This window comes from Panulirus ornatus, chromosome 2, assembly GCF_036320965.1.
Source record: "Panulirus ornatus isolate Po-2019 chromosome 2, ASM3632096v1, whole genome shotgun sequence".
Classification (NCBI taxonomy): Eukaryota; Metazoa; Arthropoda; class Malacostraca; order Decapoda; family Palinuridae; genus Panulirus; species Panulirus ornatus.
In genome coordinates this window covers 71051011-71069490 of record NC_092225.1, presented here as the reverse complement: position 1 = coordinate 71069490, position 18480 = coordinate 71051011, and the positions used below count along the sequence as shown (strand labels likewise).

The 18480-nt window shown below is 44.2% G+C and overlaps 1 protein-coding gene across 10 annotated transcripts in view; it reads left to right on the top strand.

Moving 5' to 3' along the window:
* Nucleotides 1–18480, top strand: part of sif (still life) — a 1536257-nt gene that overhangs the window by 1039338 nt on the left and 478439 nt on the right. For all 10 annotated transcript variants that reach the window (XM_071677265.1, XM_071677235.1, XM_071677256.1 and 7 more), the window contains one exon: nucleotides 14891–15158. In XM_071677265.1, coding sequence (XP_071533366.1) covers nucleotides 14891–15158 — 268 coding nt within the window. The remainder of the gene's footprint in view (nucleotides 1–14890; nucleotides 15159–18480) is intronic.

The following is an 18480-nucleotide window of genomic DNA, read 5'->3' as shown; positions in this document are numbered from 1 at the left end:
GCGAGGGTGGGTGGAAGGTGACGGGCCTGGTGAGGCAACACGACGTGACGCTGGAGGAGAACACTAGGATGCAGTAAAGATTATCACACATCATACTTTACTATACAAATTCATTGTGATGTTTATAAAGTATATATATATATATATATATATATATATATATATATATATATATATATATATATATATATATATATCCCTGGGGATAGGGGAGAAAGAATACTTCCCACGTAGTCCCTGCGTGTCGTAGAAGGCGACTAAAAGGGGAGGGAGCGGGGGGGCTGGAAATCCTCCCCTCTTGTTTTTTTTTTCTTAATTTTCCAAAAGAAGGAACAGAGAAGGGGGCCAGGTGAGGGTATTCCCTCAGAGGCCCAGTCCTCTGTTCTTAACGCTACCTCGCTAATGCGGGAAATGGCGAATAGTTTGAAAGAAAAGAAAAGATATATATATATATATATATATATATATATATATATATATATATATATATATATATATGTATACATATATATACATATATATACATATATATATCAGAGCATTAGGAGAGTGTGCATAGCAACACATCAAAGACAGGTATTTGCTCTGAACTCCTGGTTTCCAAATTAGCGATACATATTTCTACACTGGTATCGTATCGGAGATAAAGCATCATTTAAGTAACTATAGTCGTATATTTTCGAACTCTGGTCATTTCAAAAAGGAGTCTAAAATTACACACACACAGGCATGTTAGTTCATGTATATTCAACCATGTAAAAACAGGTTACAAATATGTAGTTGTTGATACTGTGTGTAAGGAACCGGGACCTGACAAGCCAGTACTTTGATCATTTGAATCATATTCTCTCGCTGGGATGCATGTGATTAACGAGCAGAACCATGCAATTTTCTGAAGTAGGTGTATGATATACGGTTACGGTAATTAAAATCAATTTGCATCATTGAGGAGCAAGCTGCTTCACGGACGTAAGTGTGGTTGTAAATTGTAGAAGCACTTTGCCAGCTTGCATATTTAACCAGTGTGTTCCTCTTGGGTGAGCTAATCCAAAGCTTTGCGAGGTCATCAGAGATGTCAGAATTTGTATCCTTGTTTCATCGTCGGCCTGAAAACCTTCCATTTCAAAAGCAAAAGATCCACAGTTTGTTGCGCTAGTAATGGGAAATGCACCAATCAAAAGACTTGGTGTGGACAGCTCAGGGAATCTGACACCAGAAAAATGACTGCGGTAATCCCCCTGACCTGACCTGACATCGAACGCCACACTGCTGCTTTCCCACAACACCTGACCTCAGGATAATGACTGTGACCTTTGTAAGGACCCGTGCGACCCCAGCGATCCCCATGACCTCTGTGGGACTCTGCATGATGAGGCTCCCAGCCCCAATTTGGGGTCGCGACCCCAGGTTCGGGAACCTCCTGACTTAGAGGAGCGACTCGCAAGCCATCACCACCATTATCAACCCTCCCCCACCACTCCAACACATGCGTCTGCCTCCCTCCTCCCACAAACCGTGGCACAAAACATTAATTAATGAGCTCCCTGACGACGGTGAAAACTTGGTCCAGACAACGTGTTCGTCCCCGGTAATGGGGCCCCAGTGCCACTGAAAACTTGCTAAGTACCGCTGGCAGGCTCTTAATGAACTCACTTATTCAAAGTCTCAGTAAGATTGGACTCGAGTTTTGTTCCATATTCTTCTTCATTTGATGCCGCGGCCACAACACTATTGGCCAGGGTTATTTCTGGAACTGTTACTTTTTCCTTCCAGGAACAATTTCATCATCTAACTTCTGTGTTTATCGTCATTTTTTTTTTCTTTTTACACGTCTTTGGCGCATTTTTTTTTTTTCGGCATGACGACACGTGATATTTGTTCGTGGAAATGTTCCTCATTTGTCGTTGCGACAGTCGTTTGTTTATTAACTTATAGCATTCGTTTGTTTCTTGATTTATGGCATCTGTTGGCCTGTGTGTTTTACGGCAGTAGTTTCTCTCGCCATTTTACAGCCTTCCTTTGTTTATGTTTGTTGATGTCCTTGATGCATCGCTGTTTGGTACGTGACCTGATGATGATGATGATTCCCCGCGTGTTGCACGACGCTAGGCGTACCGGAGATAGTTCTCTGAACCTCTTTAGCACGACAGCACCGCCTTTGAGCACGTCGGTACGACCCTCAGGCACGACTCTCAGGTCAAGGATCAGTTCAAGTAGGACATCATGCCCAAGATCCCCACCGTCGTCTTCACAGGTCTTATCGTCGTTATCAAGGGGTTACGTACGTACGTATGTATGTATGTATGTATGTCGTGGGAGAAGGCTGTACGGGTTATAGGAAGGAAGTTAGATAAGGCAGGTCGATAGACACCTCTGGAGAGAAACAGGTGGATTGATACGTATGAATTAACCTAATGGATGGAAGAAAAAAGAAATATTGACAGATGGTTAATTTGATTGTCAGATATGGAGGTAGATGTATAGATAGGTAGGTAGACTCCTGATGTTGTATGGGTAGATGGGTCAATCAGTGACTGTTTACTGGCTGGGATGGTTCTGTACGAGCCACAGCTGATGGGACCGTCCGAGTGCGTGACGACGGTGCCTCCCAGACCTCCTGCAGGAGTGAGGCCACCACCCAGAGGCCCACACACCTTCCTAACCCAACCCTCACCCCACAACCCTCCCACTACTCACGTGCTCATCACCCGCCTCCCCTTACCTATCCCTGCCTCTCCTCTTACTCTCCGCCATCCCGTGTGTTGCGTCCCTTTCCTGTTCTCGCCTCTTTTCTCCCCATTATTAATTTATCTCTCCCTGGCTGCCATCCACCCCCAACTTTTTCAGCTATATTCTCCTCCTCCCCATCCCACCCGTTACTTCTCCTCCCCACCTTTCACTTCCTTACATCTCTTTATGTCCTGCCCTTCACCTCAGTCCCTGTCTTCCCTTTCTACACATCTCCCCAGGATTCCCCCCTTCTCTGCAGCCTACCACTCATCCCTCCCACCGTGGCCGCACCAGGTAAGGGGGCGGCCTCTGCTCGTCTCGGGCGCCCCACACACCAGCCCCGCACAACTGGTAGCCCTGATTCCGGGTTCGTCTCTTGTGTGGCGCCTTTGTTGTGCGGCGGCCAGAGCCTGGGCCATTGTGGGCCCGGCCTGGCGCTGCGCTCGTCCGCCAGCCTCGTATGGATGTATCTGGCCGGGTCGTCCCCACACCGAACACCTGCCGTACAGCTGACCGGCTCCTCTGCCGCGTGCGCGGCCCGGGCTCGGCCGCCCGTCACGCCAGCAGTAAACCAAACACTTGCCTCCGCTTTTTTGTATAGGGTCGATCTGCCGGCTGCTGTGTGTACCGGTGGCTTTTAAGGATAACCGGCCTTTTCTGTGTGTGTGTGTGTGTGTGTGTGTGTGTGTTTATCCTCGACTATGGATACATGTAACATTATATCTAGTTATATTTTTCCCTCCTTGTTCATTGTTATGACTGCAGTATGAAACTGAATCATGGGTTCGTATCCCTTTACATTGTTTGATGGCTTGGTATTAAATGTCCTTAGAGTTTGATGTTCATTTATTAGCAGTTGAAAATAATTATAATTGTTGCGCATGAATTCAATTTTTTCTGGTCATGAGAGGAAAGGAGGAGTGGAATGATTGGATAATGACCCCAGGAACACTGGTGTGGTACACAAGGGAACACCAGCTCTCGCACAGGATGACTTTGTGTTGAGGATCAGGTCTTCGTGGGGTAGTGTACGTGGTGAGAATTGTTGGTATTTGACGGTAAGAGAGTTTTACATTATCCTTAAGCTTGTATTACTCCTGTGTATGTATGGAAACACACACACACACACACACACACACACACACACACACACAAACTCACGCACGCACTAGCTTATGCCAGTTACTCATTCTATAGACCAGTCCTTGGGGAGAGGATGATCAGCTGGGTAGACTGTGGACCGGCTGCCGCGACCAGGAGTCGACCCAAACTCTGTGTGTTTGTGAGAGAGAGAGAGAGAGAGAGAGAGAGAGAGAGAGAGAGAGAGAGAGAGAGAGTATTTATGCTGATCAGGTCATGACTGTTCTACCAGAGCGTGTAATTAGCGTCAGAATGATGAGCTCATGTCTCTGCCATGTGGGTGGGTATGTGCTGAATGTTGCTGATGTATCGGCTGAGCGTGTTGGCTGGCGGGGTGTGTGTGTGTGCTGTAGCCTGACGAATGATCGGGTTAGGTCTTTGATTAGGATAACTGGTGATGAGGTGATGTCTGTCGACTAGGGATCCGGGTTGGGTGGTGCTAATGATTGGGTTATATATTGTGGATATATCGTGACCATCCTTGTATGATAGAAGTCAGGGATCAAGAGGTGTATTTAGTGTGTACGACCACGGCGATGTAATCCTTCAACATGATAGTGCGTTCCTTACTTACGATAGTCCGGCCTTTGACCCCACTCAAGGGTCAGGTCAAAGGTCACGCCATCATACCCATAGGTCGTAACATCGTGCTCAATGTTATATCGAGCTGTTTTGCAGTTTTTGGGTTACACCCAGCGTTTGAAACCCATTTTTTTTATGACAAAATGAGATTTAAGCATGTTTTATGTAAGCCATATATAATGGCATCTGTGTTTGCACATCTGGAAACATCTGGGTTAAGGAGTAACGCACTTGGTAAGGAATTTTTTCACACACCGCCTCACGTCCTCCTACAGCTCCCACACCTGTTGGTACACCTCGACCAGACGACACGCACCAGCAACCTGTGTCTCAAGAAGTGGTAGATTGAGTCAGATCTTGGGAACAAAATGCGGCCAGTTTATCATGCAGTCCCGGAGTCATGCAACAGCGTCTGGACACTGGCCACACCTGTGGAGGACTTGTATACCTCGTGAATCCATGTAGCCAGAGCCTGGGCAGCCATCCCCAGGGGCTGTACGGCCATACAACCCATGGGTAGCGAGCGGCCCAAACATACGCGTTCGCCATAGGACATTTTTCGCATTAGGTCACCTGGTGTAGCTGGAGCAAACCTCTGCAACTCGCTCCATTTCTCTTAAAAACTGTGACAGACTCGATATTTCTAATGGAACTTGAGGGTTTACCTTGTCCTCCATCCAGGGGTGTGCTACCACCTCCCCAGCAGCCTTACCTTCGTCCTCCACTTAGCACTGCAAATTTCCCCCGTATTCTTACTTTTTCTTTCCCCCCTTTGTACCGAAGGATCCAGTCCCCTTCCCTTACTGAAGATGACACTGGGGAGCAGTTTTCATCTTTCGAACTATCTTCTCTCCTCGAACCTTCCGGAGTGCTAGGATGACCCATCCCCCAGTGACCCATGACGGAGATTTACAGTCGTCAGCCCCGGAGGTTCTCGCCAAACAAGCGTAGTGACTGTAGTACACAACACATCCTCTTGACCCGCAGAGGTCCGGCGTACATTGTTTACAATGTTCCCCACGTCGACATGTCCAGCCAGGCTGGGGATGGGGTCGGTGGTGGGGTTCGTCCTGTCGTTTATGCTCCTGCAAGGAAGGCCGTAAAACAAGACATAAACACTCCGGGGTGGTAATTTAGTGTTTGCCTCGTTACGTTTACATTCTTTTTTCGTTTTGTCTCGAGGAAAAGACAGGGGAAGCGTCTGGTGTAAGAGTTTCATTATCCGGAATCGCTTCTCAAGCCATTTACGTTGCTCTGTCATCGGCTAATACTGTCTAAGGTGATGCCTAGGGCCAATTATCTTCCCCTTTTTCTGATCACTTAGCAACCTCCTGGCGCCGGTGCGAGCCTGTTAACTCCTTTGTTTTAATCGCATGTCGTCATCCCGGCCAATTACCCTCGCTTTCAGAGATCACGTGACGAGAAAGTCTCGCCGTCTCCGCTTCGGCCAATTAGCTCGCTTCCCGTCATTAGACGACAGACAGTGTCTCTTGTCGCTTCCTCACGAGACAATTATTTACGTTAGCAGGACTCTGTAGCGCAGGACATTCAGACCCACTGTTACAACAGGGTTTATAGCGTTGATGTAATCAGTTACGGCACCCGAGGGACGCCCCAAGCTGAGGAGACAGGACCTCGGGCCAGTATTGTGTAGACCCTAAGTTCCTGAAGGTATTCACCTGAGACTGAGAGGAGCCAGAGGTCAGCAGCCGACGAATTCCTAAGACCAGACGTTAGGAAGGATCTTGTAGGTGGATCGTGTGTTGGAGAGGGATTCGGGGAATGGATTAGAATTTTCTTATATTAGAATTTGAGGAGGAGCTGAGACCCTGAAGTGTTACGGCTGAAGAGAAGCCGAGACCCTGAAGTATTACAGCTGAAGAGGGGGAGCTGAGACCCTGAAGTGTTACAGTTGAGGAAGACTTGAGATCCTGAAGTGTTACAGCTGAAGTGGACCTGAGACCAGTAGGCTAATTATTCTTTTCCGTGCGAGTGAAGACTACAAACCACCAGCTGAAGTTTACCGTACTTCAGAAGTCGTTTACGATGAACAACACAGGACGGCTGAAAGACGTTTTGAACCAGTACCTGAGGATAAACCTAGATCACCAAGTATAAACCCTTACTACATCGAGAGTCAGAGAAGACCCCTATAAAGACCCTCTCCATCAGCAAAGAAAACCTCTAAAGGCCAAGGAAGTTCTTGAACTAGCAATTAGAAAGGACTTAAAGTAGCTGAGGGAAAGATCCTCCGGCAAAGAGAAATAGAAAAAAAGGGAAACCTTTGATCAGTAGACTTGAGTAAACCCTGAGCCGACCCTCCTGCCCATGGCCGAGTGTGGACCATGTCTGCCCAGTGTTGAGCAGCTGCTCCCGTGCTGATGACTGGCGCTTCTTGCCGTGATACCAGGACCCAGAGCCGCACAGACGTGTCCCCTCTCCTCCTGCATCGATCTCAGGGGCTAACACTGCCACCTAAACACACATCACTTGAACTGACATTGGTGATCTTTGACACTCGTAAAACGTTTGGTTATGGTAGTAATGGCCCCAGACACCACGCCATGGTTACCGAGTGGTTGTGTTGGCTCTCATGGTTACCGAGTGGTTGTGTTGGCTGCCATGGTTACCGAGTGGTTGTGTTGGTTGTGAGTATTGCTGCGAGATTACAACCAAATGGGAAGATGAATGACCCATTCCTAGGGGGGGACGAGAGGCGGAGCGAGTGGGCGGCGGTGCAATTATGTGCTGGTGAGGCGGTTATTAAGAAGAATGACCGGGTCGTAGACTCGCTCATGTATTGTGTGCCAAACTTGTGCGGAATCCGCGGTCGCTTCTTGTGGAACTTACGACATCTTTAGTAGTGAAGATGAGGGAACGGAGAGAGAGAGAGAGAGAGAGAGAGAGAGAGAGAGAGAGAGAGAGAGAGAGAGAGAGAGAGAGAGACGGGGGATGACAGTCGTCCGTGGGAGGAGTATGAAAATAACGATGAACAAAGGCAAGCGAGGCGGGGGGTGACCCGGGGAGACGTGGCGGGAGCCGAGAGGGATGAAGGCACCAGGAGAGGGGCGACACTCGCCTACACAGGAGGAGTGAGCTGGACGTAAGAGAACGAGAGGGGATGAACAGCTAGGGCGACGGATAGTGCACATTCATCACACTGGGTAAAACATGAACAGGATTACGTGCAGGCAGACAAGGGAAGGGACGTAGCAGTTCTTAAACAACACACGGTAGGGAGAGGTGGAGGAAGAACACGGACAAAGACTTGCAGTGAGGTTCCAGAGCCGCAGACGAAGGGAGAGTCAGCATTATGTAACACTGATTACGGAACAAGAGAAAGCCAGTCTACTGGTGATAGTGACTGAGGGAAACACGATCACGGTGACTTATGACTAGTGATAGTGACTGATGGAAACATTGTCACGGGGACTTACGACTGGTGATAGTAACTGAAGGAAACACTGTCACGGTGACTTACGACTGATGATAGTGACTGAAGGAAACACTGTCACGGTGACTTACGACTGGTGATAGTAAATGATGGAAACACGATCACGGTGACTTACGACTGGTGATAGTGACTGAAGGAAACACGATCACGGTGACTTACGACTGGTGATTGTGACTGATGGAAACACGACCGCATTGGGAGCTCCACAGACCCCGTCTCCACCACAGCCGCCAGTGCTCTGCCGTTGCTGAGGAGGGAAACTCAAATATTTCCCCCGCCAAGTGCAGATAAGTGGGTGGATTCGGGGCAAGTTACAGGTAGCGGGGGACGATGATATCAGGGGGGGAAGCTGGGTAGCGTACGATACCTCCCGGGGGCTCGGGGTCATGATGGCATTATAACCCCCCCTGGGGTCAGGACTGCTTCTGGGGATGAAGGAGAGTCCGGGTGCAGGTCCTCTGTTGTTGGAGGTCGGCCTGGCCTACGGGAGGAGCTGCGTCCGGGGGTCTCACGTCGGGAGATAAGGGAGGTGCTGTGATTGGATGGATTACCGCCATTTTGTTTTACCTATTTTTTTCCTGGGGTGGAGGAAGGTTCTGTGGGATCGTGTGTGTATGTGTGTGTGTGTGTGTGTGTGTGTGTGTGTGTATACCACTGATGGCCTGGGGGCAGGTGAGTACACACAGACTTGGATCTTCTGTGTACGTATCAGAAATGAGTTAGAGTTCTGTGTACTTAACAGAGGTGTAGTAGGAATTATATGTACATACTAGGAGTGTTGAGGGCTGTGTGTATATACCAGACATGTTGGAATGGCTCTGTGTACATACGAGGCATGTTGGAGTGGCTCTGTGTACATACCAGGCATGTTGGAGTGGCTCAGTGTATATACCAGGTATTTTGGAGTGGCTCTGTACATACCAGGTATGTTGGAGTGGCTCTGTACATACCAGGTATGTTGGAGTGGCTCTGTACATACCAGGTATGTTGGAGTGGCTCTGTACATACCAGGTATGTTGGAGTGGCTCTGTACATACCAGGTATGTTGGAGTGGCTCTGTACATACCAGGTATGTTGGAGTGGCTCTGTGTATATACCAGGTATGTTGGAGTGGCTCTGTACATACCATGTATGTTGGAGTGGCTCTGTACATACCAGGTATGTTGGAGTGGCTCTGTACATACCAGGTATGTTGGAGTGGCTCTGTACATACCAGGTATGTTGGAGTGGCTCTGTACATACCAGGTATGTTGGAGTGGCTCTGTACATACCAGGTATGTTGGAGTGGCTCTGTACATACCAGGTATGTTGGAGTGGCTCTGTGTATATACCAGGTATGTTGGAGTGGCTCTGTGAATATACCAGGTATGTTGGAATGGCTCTGTACATACCAGCTATGTTGGAATGGCTCTGTACATACCAGGTATGTTGAAGTGGCTCTGTGTATATACCAGGTATGTTGGGTTGGGGTGGCTCTGTACATACTAGCTATGTTGGAGTGGCTCTGTACATACCAAGCATGTTAGAGTGGCTCTCTGTATATACCAGGCATGAGCTGGTGTTCTACGCACATACTGAGAGTTTAGTAAGGATGATGTGTGTACACAGCGAGCAAGTATTATGGGTTGTGTGTACATTCCTGGCATGTGGCAAGGTTTATGTACATACACGAGAGCTAGGGTCTGTGCATCGGTGACAGGCGAGGAAGACATACCACCATTACACTACGATATTAACTTGCCATGTAGTCACTTGACGGGTCTGGTTAATTTGTGATGGTTGAGGTTAACGGTTAACATGTGGGAAAGATTTCAGGCAGGAAACGTTTCCCTTGAGGGGAAAAAAAAAGACCTGAGGCTGGAAACGTTCCACTTGAGGAAAACCTGACGCCAGAAACGTTTCGGATACCAAACATTTCACGAAGGGAACTATTCTTCGTGGCAGCATTTGAAATAAGCATGGAAGACTTAAAGTAGGGAACTCACTAGAAAGGGCAGGCGCCAGAGAGACAGGTCTTGTCTGAGAGTCTCACAAAAAAAAATATTCCAGAATGGGTTAAGAGTGCGTTCACGGAGAGCGAAACTGTTCCAGTGTTACAAAGAGGCTCGTATTTTACCCTCTGTGCCGTCTTTAGCATGGCATAATAACTTTAGGTTCCCCCTCTCAGTGTAAGAGCTCCGTTTTCTTCATCTCGCCGGAGTCACACGTTAAGAATTCTTTGCCCCAAAAAGGTTCATTTCTTGGCCGAATTTTCATCTTGGTGAAAGCCAAGTTACAATAGTCCTCTTCGTCCTAATTCTTCTTTGTTTCCCTAATTTTTCCTTTGTTGCTAGAGCGAATGAAAGACGAAGAGAGGCAACAATGAAGGAGAATCCCCTGAAAATGTGGAGTGTGACGTAGATTCGAGGGAAGTGGCGGCAGTTCTAGGGTAGTGGGTGTCACGTGAAGGGAAGTAGCAGCCTTAGGCAGAGTAGCAGTTACGCCATGAAAGGCGGTAGACATGTGTTAGGAAGTTCATCTGGTTTAAGGATGTATCAATGGTGTGTTAGGATGTGTCAGAGACAAGCTAGGTCGTAGGGTTGAAGTACAGGATACGCGGTAGGAAAATTAGCAGTCAATTGAGGAACCAGTGACTGAGTGTTGGGGAAGATGCCATAAGTTCCGAGGAAGTAGTGGATAAGTGTTGGGAAGTGGCATTTGGGAAGTAGGAACTTGGTGTTAAGGGAAAGCCATTTATATGTGCGGAAAATAGCGTTTAGTGGAGAGGAAGGAGCGCGAGAAGTTATATGTTAAGCATAGAAGTAGTGTTTGGGTTGTAGTAGAATTAATAGCAAATATGTAAGTGGATTACATTCTTATTCAGTCAAGTATTTCTTATATGTGTTCGATTAATTCTGGCAGTGGTGAAAGGAGGATGTAAGTGGTAATTCCAATATGATTTTCTGCTTTGTAATTTATTTATGCTGATATTTGACAACAGACCGAGTAGTGTGTCAGGAAGGCATACGAGGATCCGGAGTTTACTAGATTCTTGCCTTCGATGAACCCTCTGACCTTCCTCTCTTTCTCCTTCGGGTGCACAAAGAGCCATCTGTTGGCACAGAAATGCACTGGCACATACATGTAAAGCTAAGTTTGCCCTCAAAGGCATTTAACCACTTGAACACGATGGTCAACCCGTGTTATGTGGTGGCCTGGCGAATGACGGGACCCTTAAGAGTCAGTTTAACGGGCTATCATACCCAGAGGTCGTATTATCGTGCTTAAAGATCGTAACATGATGCTGAAGGGTCGTACTTCGTGCACAAGGGGTTTTAATCACTTACGACGGAGAGTTGAACCCACTTCTGGGTTGTCGAGTTGGACGATAAGTTGTGGTGAAGCTGACCGCCGCCGGAGTTTGTTGACTCGCCATTAAATCCGTTCTTTGCGTATTTCCTGTTACATCCGAGGCATTTCAGGATATTTGACATTTCAGACATATCATCTATAACACTAGAGGGGGAGGATACACAGGCTCATTTGTGGGGATGACAGGCGTCTTTCTGTAGAACCTCTGAGGAGTCGGTGGAGTTGGTCAGCGTATCGTAGTCCTAATCCTCGGAGGCCAGGCTCTCTCTGCTTGTTTGTTGTTTCGCGGCAAAGTGGGCTGGTTTATCGTCAGGAAGGTAGTTTTCTGTCTTGGAGATAGGGATGGAGGCTTGACTTACTTGTTTACCACAAAGATGACGATGTATTGAGTAGGTAAACTCCCAAACCTAACCTTGCTGGTGGAGCAGACGTACCAAAGGCCTTGTATTTTAGTTTTTTTTTCTTTTTTTTTTGTAGCCCTTGAGGCTGGAGGGTCAGTAGAGTCCTCTCGACGTATTTCAGTCACCACACTCGTCGTTAATACGGAATATATCTGTAGAAAATTCATCCAGGCTTGTAAGAACTTCAAGAATCCACTCATCATGTAGAGACTCAATATCAACTCATGCTGGTAGAAACTGTAGACGTCAACTCACCATTTGAAATTCACTGTAATGGGATAATTTATTTGCTCAAGAAATCATTTAGATTTACATCTGTAGGTAAACATTAATTGAATTCATCTTCATGACCCAAGAATTACTTAAGTCTTTAACTGCTTGTTGGATCAATTGATAACTGTATGCGCGTACAGTAAGGAATTAGAGATATACAATATTTGTGTAGCGAGGCTTCCAGTCCTGTCGTCAGCCGGGACTTCCTTCCTGCACACGGCGTGGAAAACATCAACACTAGGCTTGAGCTTTAACTCCCTCTCTCTCTCTCTCTCTCTCTCTCTCTCTCTCTCTCTCTCTCTCTCTCTCTCTCTCTCTCTCTCTCCTGCCTTTATCTGTCTGGAGTGAGGGGAGCTTGAAGGGCTGTCAATATGAGAGGAGAGGCGGACGGGCCGTGATGCAACTTGCCTGCTGTCACACGGCCGAGCGGCGGTGGATCAACCTTTTCGTTGGCCAACATAGACTCTATTTTGTGCTTGTTGGTTGTGCGGTGCTTACAGAATAAACACACTTGGCCTGCTCATCACGTACTATTTTAGGCAGTTCACTGGAACGGGAAATATAATTGATTATGAATATAACAGTAATATAGTTATCATCGGAGATAGTATTTTAACTGTAATAGTCTCGGAACATTTTATACGAATTGGGTTTCACTTTATGAACATCAGGACGTAATTGATTGTTTTAGGTAAGGTGTTAGAGATTTTTTTCTCGGAATTTAACAGATTTCAAGAAATTAAGTGAATAAGTTCTTGACAGGCATGTAGAACTTGGTCATTGTTTCATGATTGTTGGTTACAGTCTAATGATTCCCTAAAGGTTTTTGAGTTGCATCCCACTCAACTGTCTTTTCTCCATTTCATACATCGCCTTCCATCTAAAACATCATTTTGAAAAAGGGGAAAACTTTGAATATGAATAAAGTTAATGTATTACTTAACAACAAAATGTGTAAAGTATATATATTGTCCTATATTTTTGACATGGAAACGTATGAATTCCATTTTGCAGCTGAAACTCTAGAACACCTCATTTACCAGCTGACTACCATCGTTTAACACCGAATTGGAACAACGGACATTCTACATAGCCTATAACGTAAACTTGGGACAGGTTTACATAAGAAAAAATATTTAGGAACTGATATTTCAAACTCTGATTAGAGTTTCCTTAAAGAATGAAACAGAGGTTGAAGACTTTAAATGTTCTTTGTATATACCGTAAAGTACTGTGATTATTGATTTTGTCAGCATATTTCTGCAGTAAATTACTTTGCATATAAGTACATTAATATTTTTGTATGACCGATATTCATATTTTGTTGAAAATTACGAAAGGTATTTGTAAACCAATCAGCGATGACGATAGAAAACCCTGGACTTGATTTTGTAGACACCAAATCATCTTAGCCATCCGTACATTATAAATGAATAGTTGGATGTAAAAGTAATTGTATTTTTCTCTGACTTCGGTTTGAATAGAAGCTTGAAACATTTTCATTTTACAATAGTTGGTAAATTGCATTAGAAAAGTGAATAAGGTAATGAAGGAATGACTGGAGCAATGTTCAGGGCGTCTTGATCTGATTATATAATGATGTGGAACTTTCCTTGAACTTCACACAAAATATTGAGGAAACGAGGAAGACATGAGTTCTTCGAGCATGACATGGAAGAAGTTAGCTTTCCTCTGGAGACATATTGGAGTAGCTCAGAATGAAATAGATTAAAGTGGTATTTGAAGTTCAAGCAAAGGTTTCAGAGGAAAACGTGAGAGAGTACAGATATACACTTTTATCTTTTGCTTTGGAACATTTCATCAGATTATCAGTAACCTCTTCGGTATGGTGATCCAGATTTTTTTCGTTGTGTGTGTGTGTGTGTTTCAGAACAGCTACCGAGGTCTTTCAGTATATTTTTCTCTGCCAAAAGTTCACTTCGCAGATATTCATAAATACCTCACCACGCACAACATTGCTCCTTAGTGCTTGCATTGCCATCGTAAAATCGTCGGATCTTGAAGGATACAGCGTGATAAGTACTAAGATAGATCGCTCCTACAGAAGAAAAATGACGTAACTGTGTAGTTTGCCAAGGCCATAGTTATGCCAATGGCAAAATTACCGGTTCCGAGCAGTTAATGGGGATTAGGGCTTTCTCCGGCGTATAGTGTGTAGAAGATACATGATGGTAATGGCATTGTTTTCTGTTTACCCTATAATTTTTGGAAGCTCTCCTAAGATGCAGTTGTTTCTGAAGTTTCATTTACTGTGATGTAATTATTGTATGTCCTGTTCTTTGATTTTATTCATATTTTCTGTCTCCACGGCATTCAACAATCTGTTCTTATATTAACTTAAATTTTATTGGTGGTATATAGTAATTTTTTTTGCATATGTTGATTTTTTGATGATTTGCAATATATTCTATACTTATATATGGTATTATTGACGGCTTCCCATCGATTTACAGTGGTTTCAGTGAATTTAGAGAAAGTTTTGTGATTTAAAAGTTGTGCGATAACGGTGACCATATTCTTTGATAAGGAGTTCTATTAGATAAAGGCGGTTCGTTAAGTTGCTTTGATGTGATCATGTACGGGAACAGTGTGACGTTGTCGGCCTCCGCCTGCTTTTGATTTCACCGCGAGTTGCCATCAGCGAGGCTGTATCATCATGGAACATCTCGCTCATTTCCTTGCTGATGGAAGTAGTATAGCCTTAAGGTGCAGGAGCCCCTTCAGAAAAAAAGGGGTCTTGGATCCTTATGATTATATCAATAATTATATATGTATCATTTGCAGCCAGTTATTGTATGTGTGTGTGTGTGTGTCTGTGTGTGTGTAGAGAGAGAGAGAGAGAGAGAGAGAGAGAGAGAGAGAGAGAGAGAGAGAGAGAGAGAGAGAGAGAGTTTTAAGTGCCCAAGAAGTTACGCCATGTTTGTTCCTCGCCCAACAGGTTCCTGAGCGTGAAGAAGTGGCTGCTCCGTAAGAAGCACCAGATCGAACTGGCAAGGAAGCGGGGCTGGAAGGGCTACTGGGTGTGCCTGAAGGGCACCACCCTGCTCTTCTACCCGTGCGACTCCCGCGAAGGACGCTCCGTCGAGGCCGCACCCAAGCACTTGATCATCGTGGATGGCGCCATCATGCAGCCTATCCCAGAGCATCCCAAGAGGGACTACATCTTCTGCCTGTCCACCGCCTTCGGCGATGCTTATCTTTTCCAGGTGAGGCCTGTAGAGGGCTTGAGTATTGTGTAGGTAGGGTGCTTAAACGATGTTAAGTGGTCTGCAGTCTCTGACGCCTTTGAGAAGGATTACAGCTTATGTTTTTATCAGATCTCTTGGACAAAATTGGGGTTGACTGAAGAAAATAAAAGTGTTAAATACAGGCTATTATCTTTAGATGATGTAGAGTAAGGTGTGGACATTCCAAAGCGTCCACGAGAGGATTGACTCTCGCTTGTGTACGGCCGATATTGAAGCATCTCTCTTTCAGGTAGACTGATTTGTGAATTTGAAAAATAGAGAGAAGGTTATCGGAGATATTTTGGTGATTAAAATGAAACTGAGGACTTTGGGTTGAGATTTGTACTGATAAGCACTTCACACCACAAAACAGCGAGAGACTTGTCAACAGTATTCAACATTGGCTTCTGACGTTGAAGGGAAGATAGGGTCCTTTTTTTTTCCAAACGAAGGAACAGAGAAGGGGGCCAAGTGAGGGTATTCCCTCTAAGGCTCAGTCCTCTGTTCTTAACGCTACGTCGGTAACGCGGGAAATGCCGAATATTAATGGGGGGGGGGGGGTAAAATATATATATATATATATATATATATATATATATATATATATATATATATATATATATATTAAAGGTTCGAGATCATCGTAAAGCAAAAATTCTAACTGGCTTATATGTATTTAGACAAGATTTTTTTATTTAAATTTAAAAGTGGAGGCAAACATTATTAACTGTAAGTTCAAGAGTTGGAATGAAAGGAAATTTTATAAATTAAGGAAGTTATTTCATTGGAATATAGTGTATTGAAATATGGTAATGCTTGTTAAAATTGTCGATTTTTCTTCATTTTAGATTAATTGCATATAAAGCATTCCAAGTTTCTGATTGATTTAAGTTATATTTCATGAAAATGAAATTAGTCAGGAGTACTAGAATATTTCAAATTACTGATTTAGAATGTAGATTTTTTCTTATTTCAGATAGCATTCAGTATTATATATAATGAATTATTGGTATCATACAGTATATAATGAGTGCTATCTGAAATAAAATTCTACATTGTAGATCAATGATTTGGATTAGTTTTTAACACTTACCGTTGTAGTATCATTTTCGTATAAAAGTGAATTCTATCACACGGAAACTTGAAATACCGTTTGTGCAGTTAACCTTAAAGAAAGAAAAATCCAAATTTTGAACAAGCATTACCGTATGTCAGTATATTCTATTCCAGTTAAATGACATCATCCTACAATTTCAACCGTTGCCCTTGACGTCAATATAGACATAGTTATAAAAAAAAAAAAAAATCAAAGAATGATGAATTATAGGAGGGAATTTTCATGCACGTTTCAAATTTGCTAATCATTCTAATTCTAGAGGATAGTTGGTGAATCGTTTTTACAATTACAAATGATGTTCTTTAGATTATCAGACTATTAGCTGCAGTATCCATGATTGCAACAGAGATGTAATTGTAAAAAGCAGGTGGTAATTAGATACAGATAGTAATGAGATAAATAAACCAATGAGATGATTAAGCAATGAAGTCTAAGTGAAGGATCGTAAAACCAAACTCATGGACGTTAACTTCAGCTAAAGACTTGAACTTCAAGGAAAGGGACGTTGTTAAGTTCAAATAATGAGGTCGGTAATTAAGATAAAAGGGGTAATTACACGGTAAGGGCGTTAATCTGTTGGGATTCTGAGGGAATCTTGTCTTCTTTGTTGTCGTAATGAGTCGTCTAGGGCCATCTTGACTCCCTTTTGCGTCATTCTAGGATGTGGGAATGCCATGTAGAGAAACTAGGGTGATAGTATATTCTAGGACATGTAGAGATTTTGTAGGGTACTGGGTTATTCTATGGCATCTAGTCATCCATGGGTCCTGGGTTATTCTAGGACATCTTGAATCATTCTAGGATGATGGGTTGTTCTAGGATTTCCATTCATCCTAGATTATAAAGACTTATAGAGCCTCGAGTATCATCCTAGAATGTGGGAGTCTTCTAGGGCATCTAGAGTCATCCTAGGTTGTTGGGTTATTCAAGGGTATCTAGTCATCCTAAGGTCATGAGTTATTCTTGGGCATCTAGAGTCATCCTAGGTTGTTGGGTTATTCTAGGGTATGTAGTCATCCTGAGGTCATGAGTTATTCTTGGGCATCTAGAGTCATCCTAGGTTGTTGGGTTATTCTAGGGTATCTAGTCATTCTGAGGTCATGAGTTATTCTAGGGCATCTAGAGTTATCGTAGGATGTTGGATTATTCACAGGAGTCTTCCGTCATACTTGGATCTTTATGGTTATCTTAAATTCTCGTATTATCCCAGGATGCTTATCTTGAGATATCATGTGACGGATATCCTGAGCTGTCTTTGGATATTGTAGGACGGTTATCTTGAGTCACCTTGCGATATCTTGATTGTCTTTTGGATAATTAGGATGGTTATATTGAGCCGTATTAACTTTTGGGGCTTATTTTGAGTTGTCGTGTATTATCTTAGAACTGTTATCTTGGGTTATCTCAGGACTGGTTTCATGGGTTCTGTTAAGATGATTATTTCAGGTTATCGTGGTACGGTTATCATGTGTAGTTCTTTGATTATCATGGGATGGCTATCTTGAGGTGCCGGATTATCTTAGGATGGCTATCTTGAGATGTCGGTTATCTTAGGATGGCTATCTTAAGGTGTCAGATTATCTTAGGATGGCTATCTAGAGGTGTCAGATTATCTTAAGATGGCTATCTTGAGGTGTCAGATTATCTTAAGGTGGCTATCTTGAGGTGTCAGATTATCTTAGGATGGCTATCTTGAGGTGTCAGATTATCTTAGGATGGCTATCTTGAGGTGCCGGATTATCTTAGGATGGCTATCTTGATATGGCCTAGGGTTATCGTGGGGGCACTGACGCCTACCCCGGGATCTATCGTCCCCCAGGAAGGTACGTGAGATACTTTTCATTATTTTGGCAAGATTATTCACTATGGAAATAAGAAAAAATAATTTGTGACCCTGAGACCGAGGGAATAGTAAACCCATATTGTAGAAGATTAAAATGTTAAAATGCGCCCCATCGAGAGTGCAATCGAGTGCATCAGAAAACGGCAGCAGATTTGGTTCACTACGTCTGGTGTCTGTTTATTTTCTAGTTGCGGAACTAAAATGAGGAATTGTCCATTTGCCGAGGCGATAGAATAGATATCATTACGGTAATGAAGGATGGCAGTTGCAGTCTGTTACCTTTAAACGAAGAATTCCCCAATGGGTGTTTTAGAGTGGGTGTGGAACACGAGATCCCATCA